Genomic DNA, 17,688 nt, shown 5'->3' with positions numbered 1-17,688 from the left:
GTCCGAAAGCTTGATAAGAACGCGGCACCCTTCCACACTCCACCCGTGGACCATTTTAATAACACGATTGAGCTGGCATAAATTCATAAACAATCTATTATGTTCACCTACAATTTACTAGACCCATTCTAAGACCCTCTCTTGACAACTGGGACCCCACCCGATGAACGGCTGTAGGATTGTGTGTTCTGGAATGGGTGGATCGATTATGGACTGATGTTATGTCTTGATGAGGAAGCCTCTCTGTAATTCCGACCCTACGGCTTGCTTTTTTTTTTTTAGTATGCTGTTTTCATTTATTGAGACTAACTCACATGCCACTTTCAACAATTATACCATAAATACCCTCATCGGGACATCTTTATCTATTTCCATTTGTGAGCAGAATTGTAGTAAATTTAGGGGAGTTACTAGGGGTTATAAAGTCATTTGAGAAAGAAGACAATCTAATGCCGTAGATTCCGCCAATCCCCGACCTTTTCTTCCAGTCAACCATGGCGGCCTCGACGAGTCTCTCGACCTCCTTCCTTTCTCCTTCGACAGCCTCCGGATCCGGCGACGGTGGCGGAGAACGCGACTCGACGGCCTCGAATGGAGGCGATGGGTCTGTGGAAGGCGGCGACGCGCCGCTTCGGAGGCGCTGGGGTGGCCGGCCGGTGGAGGAGGGATATCGTCGCCGTCGCCCTGGCGGTCTCCGCGGTGGCGGTGCTCCTCTCCTTCTCCGCCCCGTACCCGGTCTCCGTTTGGTTCCTTCTCCCCTCCGCCGGTACAGGCGGAGATTCGTCCTCTGAGGGATCTCTTCTTCCTCCGCCTTCGCTTAGTGCTTTTCGTCAGTACCAGGAGCGAGTAGCCTCTGCTCCCACTCCACCCCCAAGTCTTTCTATTGCGCCTTTGTCCTCTTTGGATGCGAATTCTGATGACGAGGAGGTGGAAGATAGTGACGCTGACCTAAAGATTCCTCCTTTATGGCGAGAAGTAAGAAATCTCTGCTCGGAATTTCGGTTCTTCTTCAACTTCGGTGGAAAATTTCATAATTTTAGGGCAGGAATTTGATGGATTCTCGGTCTGTGCAGTCTCTTGATACTTCAAACTCCACGGATTCCACCGCTACGACCGTGCCGCCTCCGGTTGTAGCATCTCCTCCTCCACCGATTTCGAAACCTGATGCTGTGGGGGTGAAATCGAGGAATGTAGAACCAAAGGTGTCGCCTTTGCTGCCAGAGGTAGATGTTTCAGCTTAGGAGTTTCCTTTTCTCGTCATTCTTTGGAGAAATTTAACATTTTTAATTGGATATTCGGTGTGTTTCTTGATCTGTTTAGGTGCCTGTTTGGTTGATGTCTCCTCATCAGCAGCTTATATATGCGAAGAGAGAAATTGATCGTGCCCCACTTGTTTTGAATGATCCTGATCTTTATGCTCCATTGTTCCGAAATGTTTCAGTTTTTAAGAGGTGGGACTGAAGAAGTCTTGAATCATTTGGCTTCTCCTTCATCTTTCTTATGTTCAGGGCAAGAATTATACCGTTTAGGAATGATCTTTTGGACTGAATTTATCTCTTATTCATTTTGTCTTGTGGCTATTTTCTTTATTCTGTAAGTTTGGGTAGTTACATTATTGGGAGGTGGGCTGGGTTTGCTTGTTAGTGTTTTGGTTGGTAGTTTTGTCATTTTTCTGATTTGACCTAAGAGGATAGCAAGGGGTTTCTCAATGAGTCTTAGTTTGCAGTGTTAATTCTTCTGCCAACCTTGAATCTAGTTAAAAAATCATAGACTGGTTGTCTGCTTCTTAAATTAGGCTTATCTAGCCTGTTGGAAGAAAGGGAATGAGAGCTTGCTGATCTGGTTCCATAGGATCAGTTAAACACTGAAGCAAGAAATTGGCTAACCTATAACTCTGTGTTGTGGTCTGATTGCCAGTTTGCTTAGGCCGTGGCGATGGGTGATGCATGTTACTGAGATACTAACTTTTAGCCTGTCGAGCAATACCTTCCATTTCTTTTTCCCAGATATATATTCCATTTGTTAACACCGTGTTTTTTTCTCTCTAGGGATTTGACAATGGAATCTAATTGTTGCACTTTCCACCATGTCAGTATTCTAGTCTCTTGTGGCCAACTATCTTTATTTTAGTAATTTTATACATCATAATAATTTTGTCAGAATATATTCTGTTGTAGTGACTAGAAAAGCCATTGCAACTGCTAGAACATATAATGTCTAGTTAACACTTGATATAAAAAGTGTGCATGCTGTTATGATATATAGAAATCTATGAGCTTGTAAGAGTTATAATCTTTCCTATAATGGCACACAATTGTCACCATTTTTTTTAGAGAGAGCATTTTGAAAGCCAAACTGCACTACTTACAGGAGCTATGAACTAATGGAAAGAATTCTTAAAGTTTATATCTACAAGGATGGATCGAGACCTATTTTCCACTCTCCTGACCTTAAAGGCATCTACGCTTCTGAAGGATGGTTTATGAAATTAATGGAGGGAAACAAGCAATTTGTTGTGAAGGATGGAAACAGGGCCCACATATTCTATCTGCCATATGGTGCACGACAGCTAGAACTCGCTCTTTATAGGCCTGATTCTCATAATATAAATGAACTTTTGATCTTTCTAAGGGACTACATCAACATGATCTCTGCTAAATATCCTTATTGGAACCGGACAAGAGGAGCAGATCACTTCTTTGTTGCTTGCCATGATTGGGTATGCTCTTTCTGTCTTTGTCCATACAATCTTTCTTTTTCTCGAGTAAAGCTTCATGTTTTAGATATTGTGAATATGATCTCACTTGCTCATGTACTTGCATAACTGTGTGTACATATGTCAATTATTCAAACAGATTAGCTTGTTTTCCTTTAACATTTATCACTTTACTGTCCTTGATGGGAATCTGATATTGAGATCTCTCTGGTTATATTTTATTCTATTGGACTTTAGAACAAATGATTGTTCTATATGTTCTACACTTCATGCTTCATACGTATGAAATTGTTGAGATGCACAGTGCTTAATTGGGGCAAAGTAAATGTCAGAAGGAAATAATATTGCCTAGTTATAATTTGTCACTTGGCAAGAGATTAATTTCTTTAACTAGCACCTATGGTTATATTACGTTTGAAAGTTTTTACCTTCTGAGGAACTAAACAAACTTTAGCAAAATTAGGAGAAGTTATAAAAAGGAAAAAAGGAAAGTGGCCAATATTATTGAACAGCAAAATCTTTTTGGAGTTAGCTAGAAGAGGTTGCATCGATCAATTTGTCTTTTATATTACTTGCATGATCTAAAGAACTTTGAAACAATGACATTTCTGAAATTTCTGAACAAGGGTACCATGATCCTAATTTTTCTTATATCTTTTCAATTTTTTATGCTGTCTCCATGTTCTCCTTTACTTTCATATGTGATATTCAGATTTGACTTCTCTATCAGTTATGGTTATCGCAAGAATAAGCCACCAAATTTTGTCAATTAGCATATTACTTTGTCACTATATATAACCATATGGCCTATGGTGTTGTTTAATTGACCTGCTAAGTTGACAAATTTTCACCAACCATTCTCAACATGCCATGTCAGCCAAGGTAAAAAAATAAATATCAACTATGGGTTATGTAACTTATGTTTGCCCACTGTCTGATATCTCCCTGTTATCATCTTCATTAGCTGAATTTTTTTTCTGGGTGACATCACGAAGTTACCAAAATGGTGACCCTTTTTTGTCTAATAATCTTTATTCTGGGTAGTCATCACATGATCTCTTAATCTTCCTTTATCCGATACCATGTAGGGTCCTTACACAACAAAATTGCATGATGAATTTAGAAGGAACACCATTAAAGCTCTATGCAATGCAGATGTCTCAGAAGGAGTATTTATTCGTGGAAAAGATGTCTCCCTCCCAGAAACCTACATCAGAACACCCAGAAGGCCTCTCAGGGATGTTGGAGGAAAACCTGTTTCCCAGAGGTCTATACTTGCCTTCTTTGCTGGACAAATGCATGGCCGTGTCAGACCCATCCTTATCCAGTACTGGCGTGGGAAAGATGCAGACATGAGAATCTACGAGAGCCTCCCACATAGGGCTGCTAAAAAGATGTCATACATCCAACACATGAAATCAAGCAAATTTTGCATTTGTCCAATGGGCTATGAAGTGAACAGCCCGAGGATAGTGGAGGCTATTTATTATGAGTGTGTTCCGGTTATAATAGCAGATAATTTTGTGCTTCCATTTGATGAAGTTCTTGACTGGAGTACCTTTTCAGTGGTCATAGCAGAGAAGGATATACCTAACTTGAAGGATATCTTGTTGAAAATTCCGCTTAGACGATACATAACCATGCAGATGAATGTGAAGAAGTTGCAGAAGCATTTTCTATGGCATGCTAAGCCAGTAAAGTATGATATCTTCCATATGATACTGCACTCAGTTTGGTTCAATAGGCTGAATCAGATTCAGGTGTAGCGGTAATGTTCCATTATACAGTTTGTAGAGAAGTTTTTGAAGCGTAGACCATAGTTCAGCATGACAAAACTAATCACGTTAGATGAGCTGAAAGGAAAGAGGATTCAGACTGCACACAAGATTGCGTTTAACATGAAAGAATGTTCTCAGCATTGTCAAAGAAACAGAGTTAATACACCAGTTTTTTCATTTGGTTCTTTTATCCATAAAGGGGCTAGGCTGGCCTTCCACGGTTTGAGTTCCAGAGCCTTGGTAGGTAAGGCTTTGGATGTACAAGGAGAACACACAATAAGGGTGTGGATTCTTGCATACAGGTATGGAAGCAACAGGCCTTTTATCATCTACTATTAGTTTCAGTGTTAAGCAAGCAAATATTTCTAATTTTTTTCCTTGTTTATGTCAGAGATCATTTCTTGTTTAAATATATATATCCGTGGATAATGAGAGGAGGTGATGAAGTAGCACTAAAACTTTTCGGTATTTAACTAATCATTTGCTTGACATTCTTTAGGTCACTAGTTTTCGTCATTTGAGTATTTGAAGTTCTATGCAATTGGCAATCATAGTCAGAAATTTGGCATTCAAGATATCTGTCTTTTTTTTTTTTTTTTTTTTTTTGGTGGTGGGGGGGGGGGGGGGGGGGGGTAGTATTTCCTTGAAAAAAGAACAGTCCAATTTTTAAAGTAATTATGCGAAAAAAGAAATTGAAAAGTAGGAGGAGACCCTGATCTGCTTTTCTGGAAGGGACCTTGAGTTTGCTTTCTGTTTTCATGTGGTCTTTGGAGAGCAAATAATTTTTTTAGTTTTCTGCCAACCAGACGGCAGAAAACTGGATTTTCCACTAAAATACAGTGTTCTGATCTGTTTTCATCCTTAACAGAAAACTTGATATTTATGTAATTTTTTCCCTTGTGAAAAAATTAAAAAGAAAAGTGAAGTAAAAAAGTGGAATGTTTCACAATTAAGTATGAATGGGCAGGGACTGACATGCGGCAGGGAATCAAAACTAAATATAGCAGCTATAGCAACCATTGATTCATCCCGTAGTAATGATTGATTTTTTGTAAATAAGCTGTAGATACCTCATTATGATGCAAATTCACAGAAGTTATGAATTAGTAGATAGTTTATGAATTACTTTATTTTTCCTAAAGTAATTCTGAGAATGATTGAAGATTTAAAAGTTCTTGAACAATGTCTAGTGGTTTTAATCTATTGAATGATTTATTATCAATATGATTCTCAGTGAACTTTCAATTTCGTCATTCAGTTGTTGTTTTTCATTCTTATTTTTTTGTTTCAAAATACTGCCTATTCGTGTTTTCAGGTAGCAATGGGAGGAAACAGAATATAGCAGGTAGGAAGGTCAGCATCATTCCGTTGATAGCTCACATAATTCTGGAGTTCCATTTTGTAAAGCATCTACTAATTTTGCTTACTGAATAAGTTTAAAATTATTATTCATTGTTCGTAATAAGATTTCCTATATAAAAAACACATTTTTCTGTCAAAAATATCACCTGTGAAAAGGACTATTTTTCTGGTTAAGATTGATCTAATGGATGATGTACTCCATTCTTGAAAAGCTTTTGAAGCTCAAATTGTTAAAATGCGTTCCTTTTAACATGTTAAAATTGATAATGGAGAACGCCATACCTTTGTTGAGGTAACAACACAATAACAGGATGTAAATTGTAATTGTTAAATGTTGTTGTACTCCAGTGCTTTTTCAGATTAATCCAGAAAAAAATATGAGAATGGGACACCAACTCAACATCAGCGCTCACTACAATCTTTAAACAGAGCTGCACTGTAACATCTACACTTGAGGCCACCTGTATCACTGTGCTGGCAGAGCACTTGCGCTCTTGGGTGGAGGACTTGAAATAGTTATGTCAAATTTAAAATAATGATAAAAAAAGAAATTTATGGCTTTGGGCTGAAAATGGACCGGTCGATATATTTATATTTAAATTCATATCTTTCAATAAATATGAATATTAAACAGATATCAAAATTAGTATTAACATTTGTTTTAAAATAAATATTAAATATTAAATATATTCATGTTTGCTATAAATGGATACTTATTGTTTATTAAAAATATTTATATTTTTTTATCTGAATGCAGATATAAATTGGATATTTTGGTAGATATTAATCAAATTTGAGAAAAACTTAAAGATGAAAACTAGCAATAAAGACATGATCATGAAGAAAAGATTCAAATAAAATAAGCATTTATTAATAATAAAAATTAATAATTTCATAAAGGATATACCGTTTAAGGTTGTTTGTCACTGAAGATTTATGACACCTTCAAGGCGTTTCGTGGTTGTCGCCGGATGGAAACTAGAAAATGGACGGAATTTTCGAAATCCTAGTTGTTGGAAAATGACAAAAAGAAAAGAGAGACAAAACGGACGAACGAGAGGTTTGAACCTTTTAGGCATGTAGGGTGATTCGAAGGATTTTATTCGAATCGGGTATTACATATTCGGATTACTATATTAAGCGACGGACATCCGATATTTAGATTTTTTTAGTTTAAGTTTGGTTAATCATTTAATTAGTTTTTTTAATTTAGCTTAACTTAAAATTTTTTTTTATTTATTTATATTATACGAATATCATGATATGGAAAATCAGCTGTATTTGCATTCATATTTGTACTTGAGAGATTTTTGAATTAACTATCCAGATCCATTCAATTGGACAAAAAAAATAGTATTGAAATCTGACCCAAATCGGATGCAAAAATGAATACGAACGGATATAATCCGGCTGTATGAAGTTAGTTTGGGAAATAGTAATCGATATGCTACTGTGATAGCATTAAGACGCTACGTGAAATGTGTATGCTGCATCAACTAGAGTGTTCGAGAAGCCATGAGAAACAGAGTGTTCGAGAAACTGATAGGTGTTAGGAGTGATAGATCTTGTAAGACCAAGTTCATGGATTCCAGATCGGCGCGGGGGAGCATCTTTCCAGGTGGGCCCAGTACCGTCCCCTTCCCCTTCACCGGCATCGCCGTCACCATCACCAGCCCCTCGATACCTCTTCTGCATCCTCCTCCATCAAAATAATTTTTAAAGAAAACACTTCCTTTTTTTTTCCTTCTTTGTTAAATGGCATCCTAGTTCTCAAATATTTTCAAGTCACGACGTGATTGTCGTGCGACAATTTTCTAACATCAGGTTAACGGAAATGGATGTCTGAAGGGCCTGATTGAAATAGTTCTAAATAACAAAGGGTATCTAGGAAAAAAGGACAAGATTAAGGGTTAAAAGAAAATACTCTCTTTACATAATATATTGATGGGATTTTGAGGGTAGTAAAGGGAACACATGAAAAGATTCATCAGTGTAGTGATGGTGAATTCACTCCCATCACAGCAACCACTACCACTTTGTTATAGCTAATGTCGTTTTTTAGTGAACAGATGTGTTGCTTTTGGAGGTGGCATGTAATGGCAAAAAGAAATGCTAAAAATTGAGTTGTGGAATTCCTTCTTCCTCTGGCAAAGAGGATAGATATAAAGCGGGCTCAGAGAGATGTCTACAAAATACACTTTGTCATCTTCTCTCATTCCCATCGCATATACAAAATCGTGCTTGTTTTCTCCAAATCACTATTTTTCATGCACTCTTCTTCTCAAGAAATGTATTATGATCAGTTGTTGAGATCTAATTTGCAAATATCCAGATGGAGGATCAAAAGGCAAATGATTAATAGCTATATACGCATCTCCTGAGGTTCTGAACTATCTGAGAAAAAAAGATTCGGACCAATTCTAATTTAAATAGACCGTGCGAGACGCATGTAGGTAAAAACCTCCGGCACATGGAATTGGAACCCTCTGAAAGCCAACCCTAAACTCTTAAATCCTTAAACCCTAAAACCTAAATTCTAAACCCTAAACCCCTCCTGTTCAACCCTTCTTCACATAAAATTTTTTTGGGGGCAATACCTAACTTGATTGGGTCATCTTCATGCTGATGCCATCCCAAGGTCGTCTAGCTAAAAGAATGTCAAGAGATTAAGAACCACCTTTCAGAATAATGATCTCAACAAACATTTAGCATTCTCATATAAATATAAGGGCAGGATATCGTTATGTACAAATTTAGAATTCTGGCATCATAAAATATTCCGCAACTTGGTGCCTTTGGATGTCACAGAATCAGCACTCAGGTAATGAGTTTAAAAATAAAAAAAGGGAAAAATGGGGGAAGAAGAAAAGCTTCATTGTTAAGCTTAAAACAGAAAGAAAAGATCTAGGATTATGAATAACACAAGCCGACATATCTGGAACTCCTTTTTCTCAAAGGGCTGTCTACTTCCGCCATTCTCGAACTCAAATTCGAAGCAAGAACATGTATTTGATCTGCACAACATCAGTCTGGAAGTTTCAAACGCTCGAACAGCACCAGGAAGCTCTGATCAGGTATAACATAAAGAAATCCAAGCTCTGTGCCTCTGACATGCGGCCCAAAGCCCTGCACAAGATATAGTTTGAGAGTTAAAATGATTTCCTTAAGGGAGTTAATGTTTCTGCCACCACTATTATAGTAGGATGTCTCTCTTACTTCTATCCTCCTTTCCTTTGCGGATTTACCAGAAGCACACAACATTGACTGCTGCACAATCATAGTCTATCAGTGTGATACAGCTTGTTAGCCCAGGCTGGAGGAACATAGAAGTTTAAGATCATGATCTACAGTGATTCTAGCCTGTCACACTTGATGATTGACTTATGCAGGGAACAATCATCTTTGTCCGAAGCACTACTAACATAATTAACTATCTAGAGCCAGTTTGGATCCTCCTGCTAATGGTTTTATTCATTTGATCTTGTCAGCATTCCAAAGAGTTGATGAGAAATTTCATCCATTCCCTTATTTTTCCTGATCCTTCACATCACCCCTTCATCCTGGTGTCATCAAATAACTGCCGCACATGATCATACTATTCTAAGTTGATTCCCTGCCATAACCCCCTCCTTCCTGCTCTCTCTGCTCCATTATTGCTAGCACAAATCCACCTAGCATTCATCTCTATCAGACTGATCTTGTGGATACGTTTAAATATTAAAGGGAATGGGCTGTAAATAACATCTCAAAGCATTTAGGGACCCATCTCAAGCTGCAAATAACATCTCAAAGCATGTCCCTGCTTCAACCCCTAGTTACTTTAAGCGTTCAGATGTGCACATGTGGAAGTAGACCTCTTGAGAAATTTTAAAATAAGAAGCATTTAGGGATCGGTGCAGGAGTGAGGTACCCTATGGAGAAGTTTCGTGCAACAAAGCTTCATCCACCCAGATCTTTTCCTCCTTCAGATAAGCCTTCAATGCTTGCATCAATCACAATTGTGAAATAGTAGAAACCAAGAAGTCGATCGACTTACAAAGTAGCTTTGAAAAATAGAAAAAGATCTAAAGAGCATGGGAGAGGTTATCCTTTACAACCTCCTACCCTCAACCAACTGAAATCAAAGAGTATGAATCTTGTGCCTCTTAAATCATAGAAAGTTCTGTCAGGATGACTGATCAACTACATTTATTAATTAAATATATTAGCACCACACTGTGTGCCATGTGTTTCATCGGTCTAATTTGTCTATAAGGTTTTGATGCTGAATGATAAATTGTCACAAGGTCATGCATCCGCTGGCAAAGTAGCACACAAATACAAATACCATAACCATAAAATAATTTGAAAGAAGCATCAAAATGATCTAATTTTACCTTTCCATTGAGCTGTAATAATTCTCCATCAACCCATTGTGGATTCTTGAATCCAGGTTCTGCAATTCTTCCCTGGCCCTTGTAACTTGCAACCTGCATTTTTCATACAAATGGATCAGCTCTAAAGAACATCTTTTTCTGAGATAGGGTTCTGAGCCATAAGTGCCTAAAAACAAATATGCATAATCACATCAACAAGGAATATAAGGCCTGAATTATCAAATTGTTTTTGAAAGGTTCGAAAAACAGGTTATGTCAGATTATCACTTGCACATCTGATACAGGAACAAATTAAAAGAAACTAAAACAAAGATTACCACGCCAAGCTCCTCTGGATAGAGTCCACGGTTTCGAAGTTGATTCCCCTTCCCAATTTTAGCACGAAATGTTACCTGCCCAAAGAAAACCAGGTGAGAAATGTACACAGAATCGATCTATTAAAAAAAAATGTGAAGAAAAACTAACTAATTAATCACATGCCTGTCCAGCAGGAACATTTAGATCCCCGGTCAATTTTACAGCTTCAACATACTCAAAGAACTCTATGTCTGGATCTGTTTCATTTGTAGTATTCCAGTGACCATACTTGCGCCGCAGTTGTACTACCTCAGTGCCATAGGGGCCAAAAGCTCCCACATATAGACCTGCATGAAGATGGAGGATGCTGGCTGTGATATATTTTGAATCAAATGCAAACCATATTTGATTCTCCAATCAGACTTACCATCAAATGGATCTAAACCAACATTGTCAGTGATGATCCGATTAAAAGCAGTATTCCTAGATAATCTGTTTCTTCTCTGAGCCTGGCTAACTGCAAGCTGGATAACCTCTCGGAGATCTTTAGAAACCTAATACAATTACTCTTGTTGATTAGTACAGGTGATACATACATAAATACAAGACTGTTCCTGTTCACCATAATGTACTATTACTGTAATGTCTCAATAACATGATGCACTACAAAGATTCACTTTGTAGTCGGCTCTACAAGCCTATTACATCATCTGATTTTGTTCTCGTCTAGGTGCAATCATACCGTAATCAGCCAATAACTATTTATAAGCATAACCATCAGGGCAGGAATTGATCTGGAATGCCAGCACATTCGAGCTTATTAAGGGTCAATTACCCTTTGTGGGTGAGATATACAAAGTCAGTATAACAAAAACACATAACAAATGTCAGTCAAATGTATAACCACAAATACATGAAGTAGTTCATTGACATTGGCAGCATCCTCTTTCCTTGAGTTGAAGAATACCAGAAATGAGAGGTAAATGTGAAATTTCAGTCGAGACATAGAAAAACTCATGCTCAAGGCATATGCACCGAGCATCTAATACATACATATGATCTGACAACAAAGCTGGTTCCAAACTCAGCTAGCTTGAAAGTGTGTAATGAGCACAATATAAGTTACAGCAATATATTTTTCCATGACCCTAATTTGAATCCAACCTGTAGAGAGCTCAACTAGTGACACTGATTAAGGTAAAAGCCACCAATACCATGAAAGCATGCAAGAATTGGCTTTCATTCAAGTATTTTATATATACGAATTCAACTTTTTTCCTTTCATATATAAATAATCATATATACAAGCAAAGTCAGCATAACAAAAGGAATCTAGCATATTCAGCAGCAGCAGCAGTGGTAGAAATAATACCAGTAACATGTATGATTCAAAATTACAAGATCATTGGAGCCATTGGTCCACTATATCTTGATTGCAGGCGAGACAAAGGTGCTCACGAAAAACTGCAGTATCAGCAGCTCATGTAGTGCTTAATATTATACAGATTGATCATAATACATAATGTTAAGTTGGATCACAAATTTCGAACAATTACGAATATTTATTCCTAAATATCTGAAGATTATTTTATCTTAAGCTCACCTTTGAAGCAGCCTTGTCCCCACTCAAGAATGCCTTTGCAACATCAGGAGGCATAAGATCTGAGGCTGCTTGAGCAGCAATAGCTGCAACTTTGATTTTTCTAGCTTTTCTTTCTTCAGCATCAAGTTCAGCACTTCTGCCAGGAATATGCAGTATGAAAGAGTCCTTTTCCATATCCATTATTTCTGCTGGAGCACGTACATATGATTTTGACAAAACATCCTCTTTGTTATGAAGCACTCCACCAATATAAAGCTTCACATTTGTATTTTTGCTCCCTTCAGTTGAATCAGCACCCCCACCCACTGGCACTGCTTCGCGCTGAACGCTATCCAGATTACTTGTTTCATCCTTTGAATCATCAATGGAAGCAGTTTTCTCTTCATCATCTTGCACTAACTGCTCCAAAGATTCTGTATTCACTTTAACTTCCTCTGACCCAATAACATTCAGTACTTTCACTTTAAATCCAGGAATCCTCTCCTTGAGAAAATTTATAATACTTATTAGGCCTTCTTCACTAGAATCCTTAGCATTTATATCCTCACTGCCTTTCTCTGCTGCTTGTTCCCTGCTTTTCTCTGCAGCATCTTCATTTCCTTTCTCTGCAGCAACTTCGTTGTCTTTCTCTGCAGCATCATCATTAGCTGGATTTCCTTCCATGGATGAGTTCTCAGAGCCAGATATAGCTGAATCATCTGTTGTCTTCAATACCGATGAGGGGGAAAGGGTTGATTTTCCTTTCATAGCTTGCAAGGACACTACCTGGCCAATGATTGAGCATCAGAGGTGGTTGGGGAAATTACTACATGGTTATAGAACATGATCAGAGTACAGTAGAATTGAAGGAATCTTATAACAGCCTGGACATTATAATACCTGGGTTATATATGTCCCATCATCATCTTTGATAAGAAAGATTTCAAACAATGGGGTTCCTGTAGACCCAGTTAGAAGTTGCCTGAAATGTGCAGTCATTAATAAGTTATAACAGCTCATCACGAGAGAGAGAGAGAGAAGCTGAAAACTAATACCTTGGACTATAACTCTTGGCAACATATCTTCCAACACCTGGGGTTATGCGTACTATTCTGCCAAAAGGATCATCAGAATCCTTTGCCCAGCCCACCCACCAACCTACCTGAAACATGAAGTGACGGCATCTGAATTGCAGCACATCATAGAGCGTTAATCTAAACAAGAACTGTGGTGTGTAAAATGCTAATTAAAATGATTATGATGCTCAAGTATTCACTTGAGACTGGTCTCTATCTGGTCTAGCAAAGATGCATAAGCTAACAAAAGAACATTTGTATACATTGGTTAAACCTTAGCGTTTGCCTGTATTTAAGAGTTGATGTGCAAAGAGGGGGAACGAAAAAGGCGTTCCAAGGAAACTATTGTAAGGCATAAGCTGATGTTCATACTGGTGACCACATTCGAAGTTTATTTCCTTTGGTTAGTATACACTGTGATGAAGAGTAAAAATAGTTGTTTGTTGTTGAATACATGGTAGACATATATGTGTGTTGCAGACCGTGTTATCTTTTTTCTTTTTTTTTTTTTGTGGACAGGTGTGTTAATTTTGCAGATACTGACCTAAGCAGCATGCCAAATAAAAATTACTAGGACACGCAATTAACACATATGCATCAGGTCAGTTGATTACAGTAAGATTCAAACTTTTCCAAGCAGTTCTGTAGTTAGTTCTTCCTTTTAATATATTGCTTAGCTCTTCCTTTTTATATATTGCTGTTAATCTGTAGTGTTGCATTATATAGTGCACTGAGGAAAGCCGTATGTCAGTGAGATATTTTATTGACACCAGCATTGGTATGAAGAAGGAATTGTAGCGCATGTACCATGTTTCTGTAAGAATCATCAATGGAGTTTTCTCATTCAAAAACAGCATTCTCAATCGATGACACAACGGAATATTTCAGCTAGGACAAAATACAAACTTTAATTAGCTAACAGAAACTTAACTTATTTTCACCTACTCCTCCATGTAATAGTGCCAAAGTGTTATAGCACTTGATACTGTACCCAATAACACAATAAGCTTGTTTCTAGACCAAATCATACAAGTACAATCTTAGCTGCCAGAATCGGAAGTGGGGAGCTGGAGTGGGAGCAGGTGCGGATGCAGGGAAGTGGATAGTTTAGAAACAATATTAGTAAACAATTGCTTAGGAAGTGGGTTCAGGTTCAATATTCCAGTAAAATTCCAAGGCATTTGTGTGACTCGAGGTAGAAGATTATGGCTACTAAGGGCACAATATGCTTTGTTTTAAACTCAATTCCAATTCTCAAACTGACATGGACAAGGCTATGAAAATTGCCCCATTGCATCACTCAAAAATTGTGTAAATGCACTACATCCACATTACTGGTAAGTGGTAATTGCAACTATTACACCATCAAGGCAAAGAGAAAGTAGCATTTGCATGTTCTTTAACTAACAAGGTACAAGGATTGAAAACGTAGTTAGTTTACAGGACAAACTAACATTGCATGAGCACAGTTAAAGAGATGAGCAAATTCACCTACTACAACAGCCACATGAAATTCCTCGAAAGTAATGTGATGCAGGTGCAATAAAGATGCAAGTGAATGATGCAACACAATACTTGATAAATATTAAAAAATAAGGTGAATAAATTAGGAAGTCTAAAAGTGATTTAGATATTTATGTTAGCAGCAGAGCTAAAGTTGCAGCCATTGTAGAGCTCCAAACCTCCAAACAATGAGGACCAGGTTTCTGGAGCAGGTAGTTATGGCACCTAAGATAGAAGACTCCTCAAACTCAAGAAAACTCTTACACTAAGCTAATATGGAGATGAGGGAATATATGCATGATAGGGAATTACCAGCCCACTGCCTGCAAGTCTCCATAACCTTGATGCATCATGATAACGTTCCTCTTCTACGGCATTCTGTAGAATGACAAGATATGGCATTAGAATCAAAGCTCACAATTGTTCGACAACTTGATAATGATAGAAAGAATATGACTGACCTTCAGCTCAGACATAACTAGAGCTACAACATCCTTAGATGTTGCTTCTGCAATAGCTTTCTTCAGTTTGGCAGCTTCAGAAAAGTCCTCTTTTTCAATAGCTTCTTCAAGTTGAAACTACCAAGAAATAGAAAGAAGATAATTAGATCAAACAAATCTTTCGACGATCATCGGTTTGCGGAGGACGACAATCGTTGGAAGGGGTCTTCCCAGATAGGTTCCGTCCAGATTGTTTCTGATCAGGAAGCTCGCGCGGACAGCTGAGTCCTTTTCAATAGAAAGGAATAGCCAAACCAACCCAGCTGGCTGGTCAATCTCAGTGATCTTATCGGCCGGCAAACCGGAGACGGACGACCATGGTCCCCACAGGGTCATGTCATGCGGCTCTCGTAGAGAAAGATAACGTAGAAAGAAGTAGGCGAAGTAAAGATTCAGTCGATCAATCTGCTTTCTGTCTTCATTTCGATCCCATCTTTCTTTTCTTCTTTCCGTTACTCTCGATTACAAAAGGCGAACAGCTAACGGGGAACTCGAAAGAGGCTATTCCTCTCTCTCGGTACAGCTCATTTTAGGAGGCAGGCAGAGGTTGCCATAGAGAGGGCGACGGGTTTGGGTACCTCTATAGGCGGATAGGCTATAGAGGGCCTATCAGCCTATAATAGGAGATAGAGGCATTGTAGCGAAAAGCCAAAGGGTCAACAGGTCAGGTTTTACTACAACTACTTGAGATGCGTTTGGATAACATCCTTTTTCGATTGGGTATGGCTTCGACCATTCCTGGATCTAGGCAATTAGTTAACCATAGACATATTTTAGTTAATGGCCTTCCACCCTTTTTCCTTTCGTAGAGCAGAGTCAGAAAAAGAAGCGTTTTCGTAAAAAGACAGATGCCCTAGCAAACAGATGCCCTAGCCTTCTTCGTGCACACAGATGCCCTAGCACCGAATGCCATAAAATTAAAAAGACAGAGAAAGAATTGGTAGCACTAAATTAATCATTGGATTGATAGGCAAATTAAATCACGGAAAACGGCGAGAAAAGCCAAGATAATCGAAATCCAACTCAAAAATTTCATAAGAAAGCAAAAGAAATCTCGAATTTGGCCCTTTCGATTCAAGGGCAGAAAAGGGGGGGAGGAGATGGGTCACCTTGAGTACGGAGACGAAGTTCTCGGCCTGGTCGGTCTCCGAGAAATGGCTGCTCCACCGGTTCCAGTCCCAGTCTGAGTAACCGCCCCCGCCGCCGCCGGGGGTGACGGCCGGGGTGCTACAGCGGCAGGGCAGGGTTGCGCCGCCCCGCTCGCCACGGAGGACGGGGCGGCTGAGGGCCACGCCGGTGAAGCTGAGGTGGACCTCCCGCGATGGCGGACCAGAGCGGCGGAGGAGCGGTGAGGAGAGGGGCGGCGTCGCCGAACCCCACGCGTTCGCGACGGCCATCGGGCGCTCTCTCTCTGTGTCGAAGAAAGGGCGAAGAGGGAAGAAGGAGTGGATCGTGGTAAGAACGAGAGTATTTATGTGTTCTGGGGCTTGGGGAATTGCCTCGAGTTTGGGATAATGAAATGGTAGCAGACGGACCAGTCGCTGACACGTACTAGCTCAGAAAATTAACTTTTTCTTCTTCTTACCTAAATGGATCTGGTAGTTACCCATCGATATATATATATATATATATATATATATATATATATATATATATATATATATATATATATATATATATATATATATATATATATATATATATATATATACACACACACACCCACACATATGTATGTACACATACATACATACATGCATACATACATATACACACATATATATATACACACACACATGTACACGTACATATACATATATGGGATTTAGGATAGATCGTACCATTATCTATATCTATTTCGGGATATTACCATTATCTATATCTATTTCGGATCCACTGCAGATGGGATCGGATACTTAATAGGGTGGTGTAAATTATCTTCCCTTATTTGAATAAAGAAAAAGTAGAAGAAGTAGGAGAAAAATATTCAAAAAAAATAAAGAAAAAAAAAATCGATTCCTCCACGTTTTACTTGCCCCCCCCCCCCCCCCCCCCCCCCCCCCCTCTCTCTCTCTCTCTCTCTCTATATATATATATATATATATATATGGTACATCTTACCCTCTATACTTAGCATAACACATGAAGCTCAATCTTTAAAAACTTGACTGAGCTCAGCTCATCTAGAACATAAGATGAACTGAAGCATATTGTAGAGCTGGGCTCATTATGGGCCAAGCATGAATATCTATGTTATTTATATATAGTAGAAAAGTTAGGCTCAACCCAAAGCATAGTCAAGTTAATCCTAAACAGATCATGCTGACATCAGCTCGAAGTCGAGCTTGACCAGCTTATTTAGTTTTCAAAGCCAAGCTTAACTAGCCTGATGCTCACCTCAGCAGAGCTCATTTGCACCCGCCGATTGATGGTGTTGACCATGAAGGTAGACATAGCTCTGCAGGCATTGGTCTCGTGAACAAGAAGCTGCACCTTAC

General features: G+C 38.7%; 2 protein-coding genes across 4 annotated transcripts; one reads left to right on the top strand and one right to left on the bottom strand.

Annotated features, from left to right (window-relative positions):
* Positions 1-454: 454 nt before the first annotated feature.
* Positions 455-6,027, top strand: LOC120103766 (putative glycosyltransferase At5g03795). Of its 3 annotated transcripts, none has more exons than XR_015973392.2 (6): positions 455-975; positions 1,074-1,223; positions 1,321-1,451; positions 2,371-2,719; positions 3,805-4,796; positions 5,810-6,027. XR_015973392.2 is itself a non-coding variant. In XM_088711195.2 (5 exons), the coding sequence occupies exons 1-5, from the start codon at positions 592-594 to the stop codon at positions 4,480-4,482; spliced, it is 1,692 nt and encodes a 563-aa protein (XP_088567321.1). In that variant the 5' UTR covers positions 455-591; the 3' UTR covers positions 4,483-4,960. The 3 variants fall into 3 exon arrangements, 1 of the variants encoding a protein (XP_088567321.1); XR_015973393.2 differs by lacking the exon at positions 5,810-6,027 and adding an exon at positions 4,886-4,960; XM_088711195.2 differs by lacking the exon at positions 5,810-6,027 and having other exon boundaries at positions 3,805-4,960.
* Positions 6,028-8,550: 2,523 nt separating this feature from the next.
* Positions 8,551-16,709, bottom strand: LOC103705877 (protein EXECUTER 2, chloroplastic-like). The gene is made up of 11 exons (XM_039134405.3): positions 16,300-16,709; positions 15,152-15,268; positions 15,003-15,068; positions 13,167-13,273; positions 13,012-13,093; positions 12,133-12,897; positions 10,957-11,083; positions 10,713-10,876; positions 10,550-10,624; positions 10,233-10,325; positions 8,551-8,982 (listed from the first exon to the last, which is right to left on the bottom strand). The coding sequence occupies exons 1-11, from the start codon at positions 16,585-16,587 to the stop codon at positions 8,881-8,883; spliced, it is 1,986 nt and encodes a 661-aa protein (XP_038990333.3). The 5' UTR covers positions 16,588-16,709; the 3' UTR covers positions 8,551-8,880.
* Positions 16,710-17,688: the final 979 nt, after the last annotated feature.

The sequence above is a fragment of the Phoenix dactylifera genome, chromosome 15 (genome assembly GCF_051530095.1).
Source record: "Phoenix dactylifera cultivar Ajwa chromosome 15, Ajwa_hap1_PhDact_Kaust_v1.1, whole genome shotgun sequence".
NCBI lineage: Eukaryota > Viridiplantae > Streptophyta > Magnoliopsida > Arecales > Arecaceae > Phoenix > Phoenix dactylifera.
This window is presented reverse-complemented; position numbering and strand designations above follow the sequence as displayed.

Coding starts and splice junctions, on each gene's coding strand:
- LOC120103766 (XM_088711195.2), top strand. CDS start 592: ATGGAGGCGATGGGTCTGTGGAAGGCGGCGACGCGCCGCTTCGGAGGC. Junction 976..1,073: donor TTCCTCCTTTATGGCGAGAA/GTAAGAAATCTC, acceptor CGGTCTGTGCAG/TCTCTTGATACTTCAAACTC. Junction 1,224..1,320: donor TGTCGCCTTTGCTGCCAGAG/GTAGATGTTTCA, acceptor TGATCTGTTTAG/GTGCCTGTTTGGTTGATGTC.
- LOC103705877 (XM_039134405.3), bottom strand. CDS start 16,587: ATGGCCGTCGCGAACGCGTGGGGTTCGGCGACGCCGCCCCTCTCCTCA. Junction 10,625..10,712: donor TAAATGTTCCTGCTGGACAG/GCATGTGATTAA, acceptor TTCTTTGGGCAG/GTAACATTTCGTGCTAAAAT. Junction 8,983..10,232: donor TATTACAGCTCAATGGAAAG/GTAAAATTAGAT, acceptor TATCTTGTGCAG/GGCTTTGGGCCGCATGTCAG.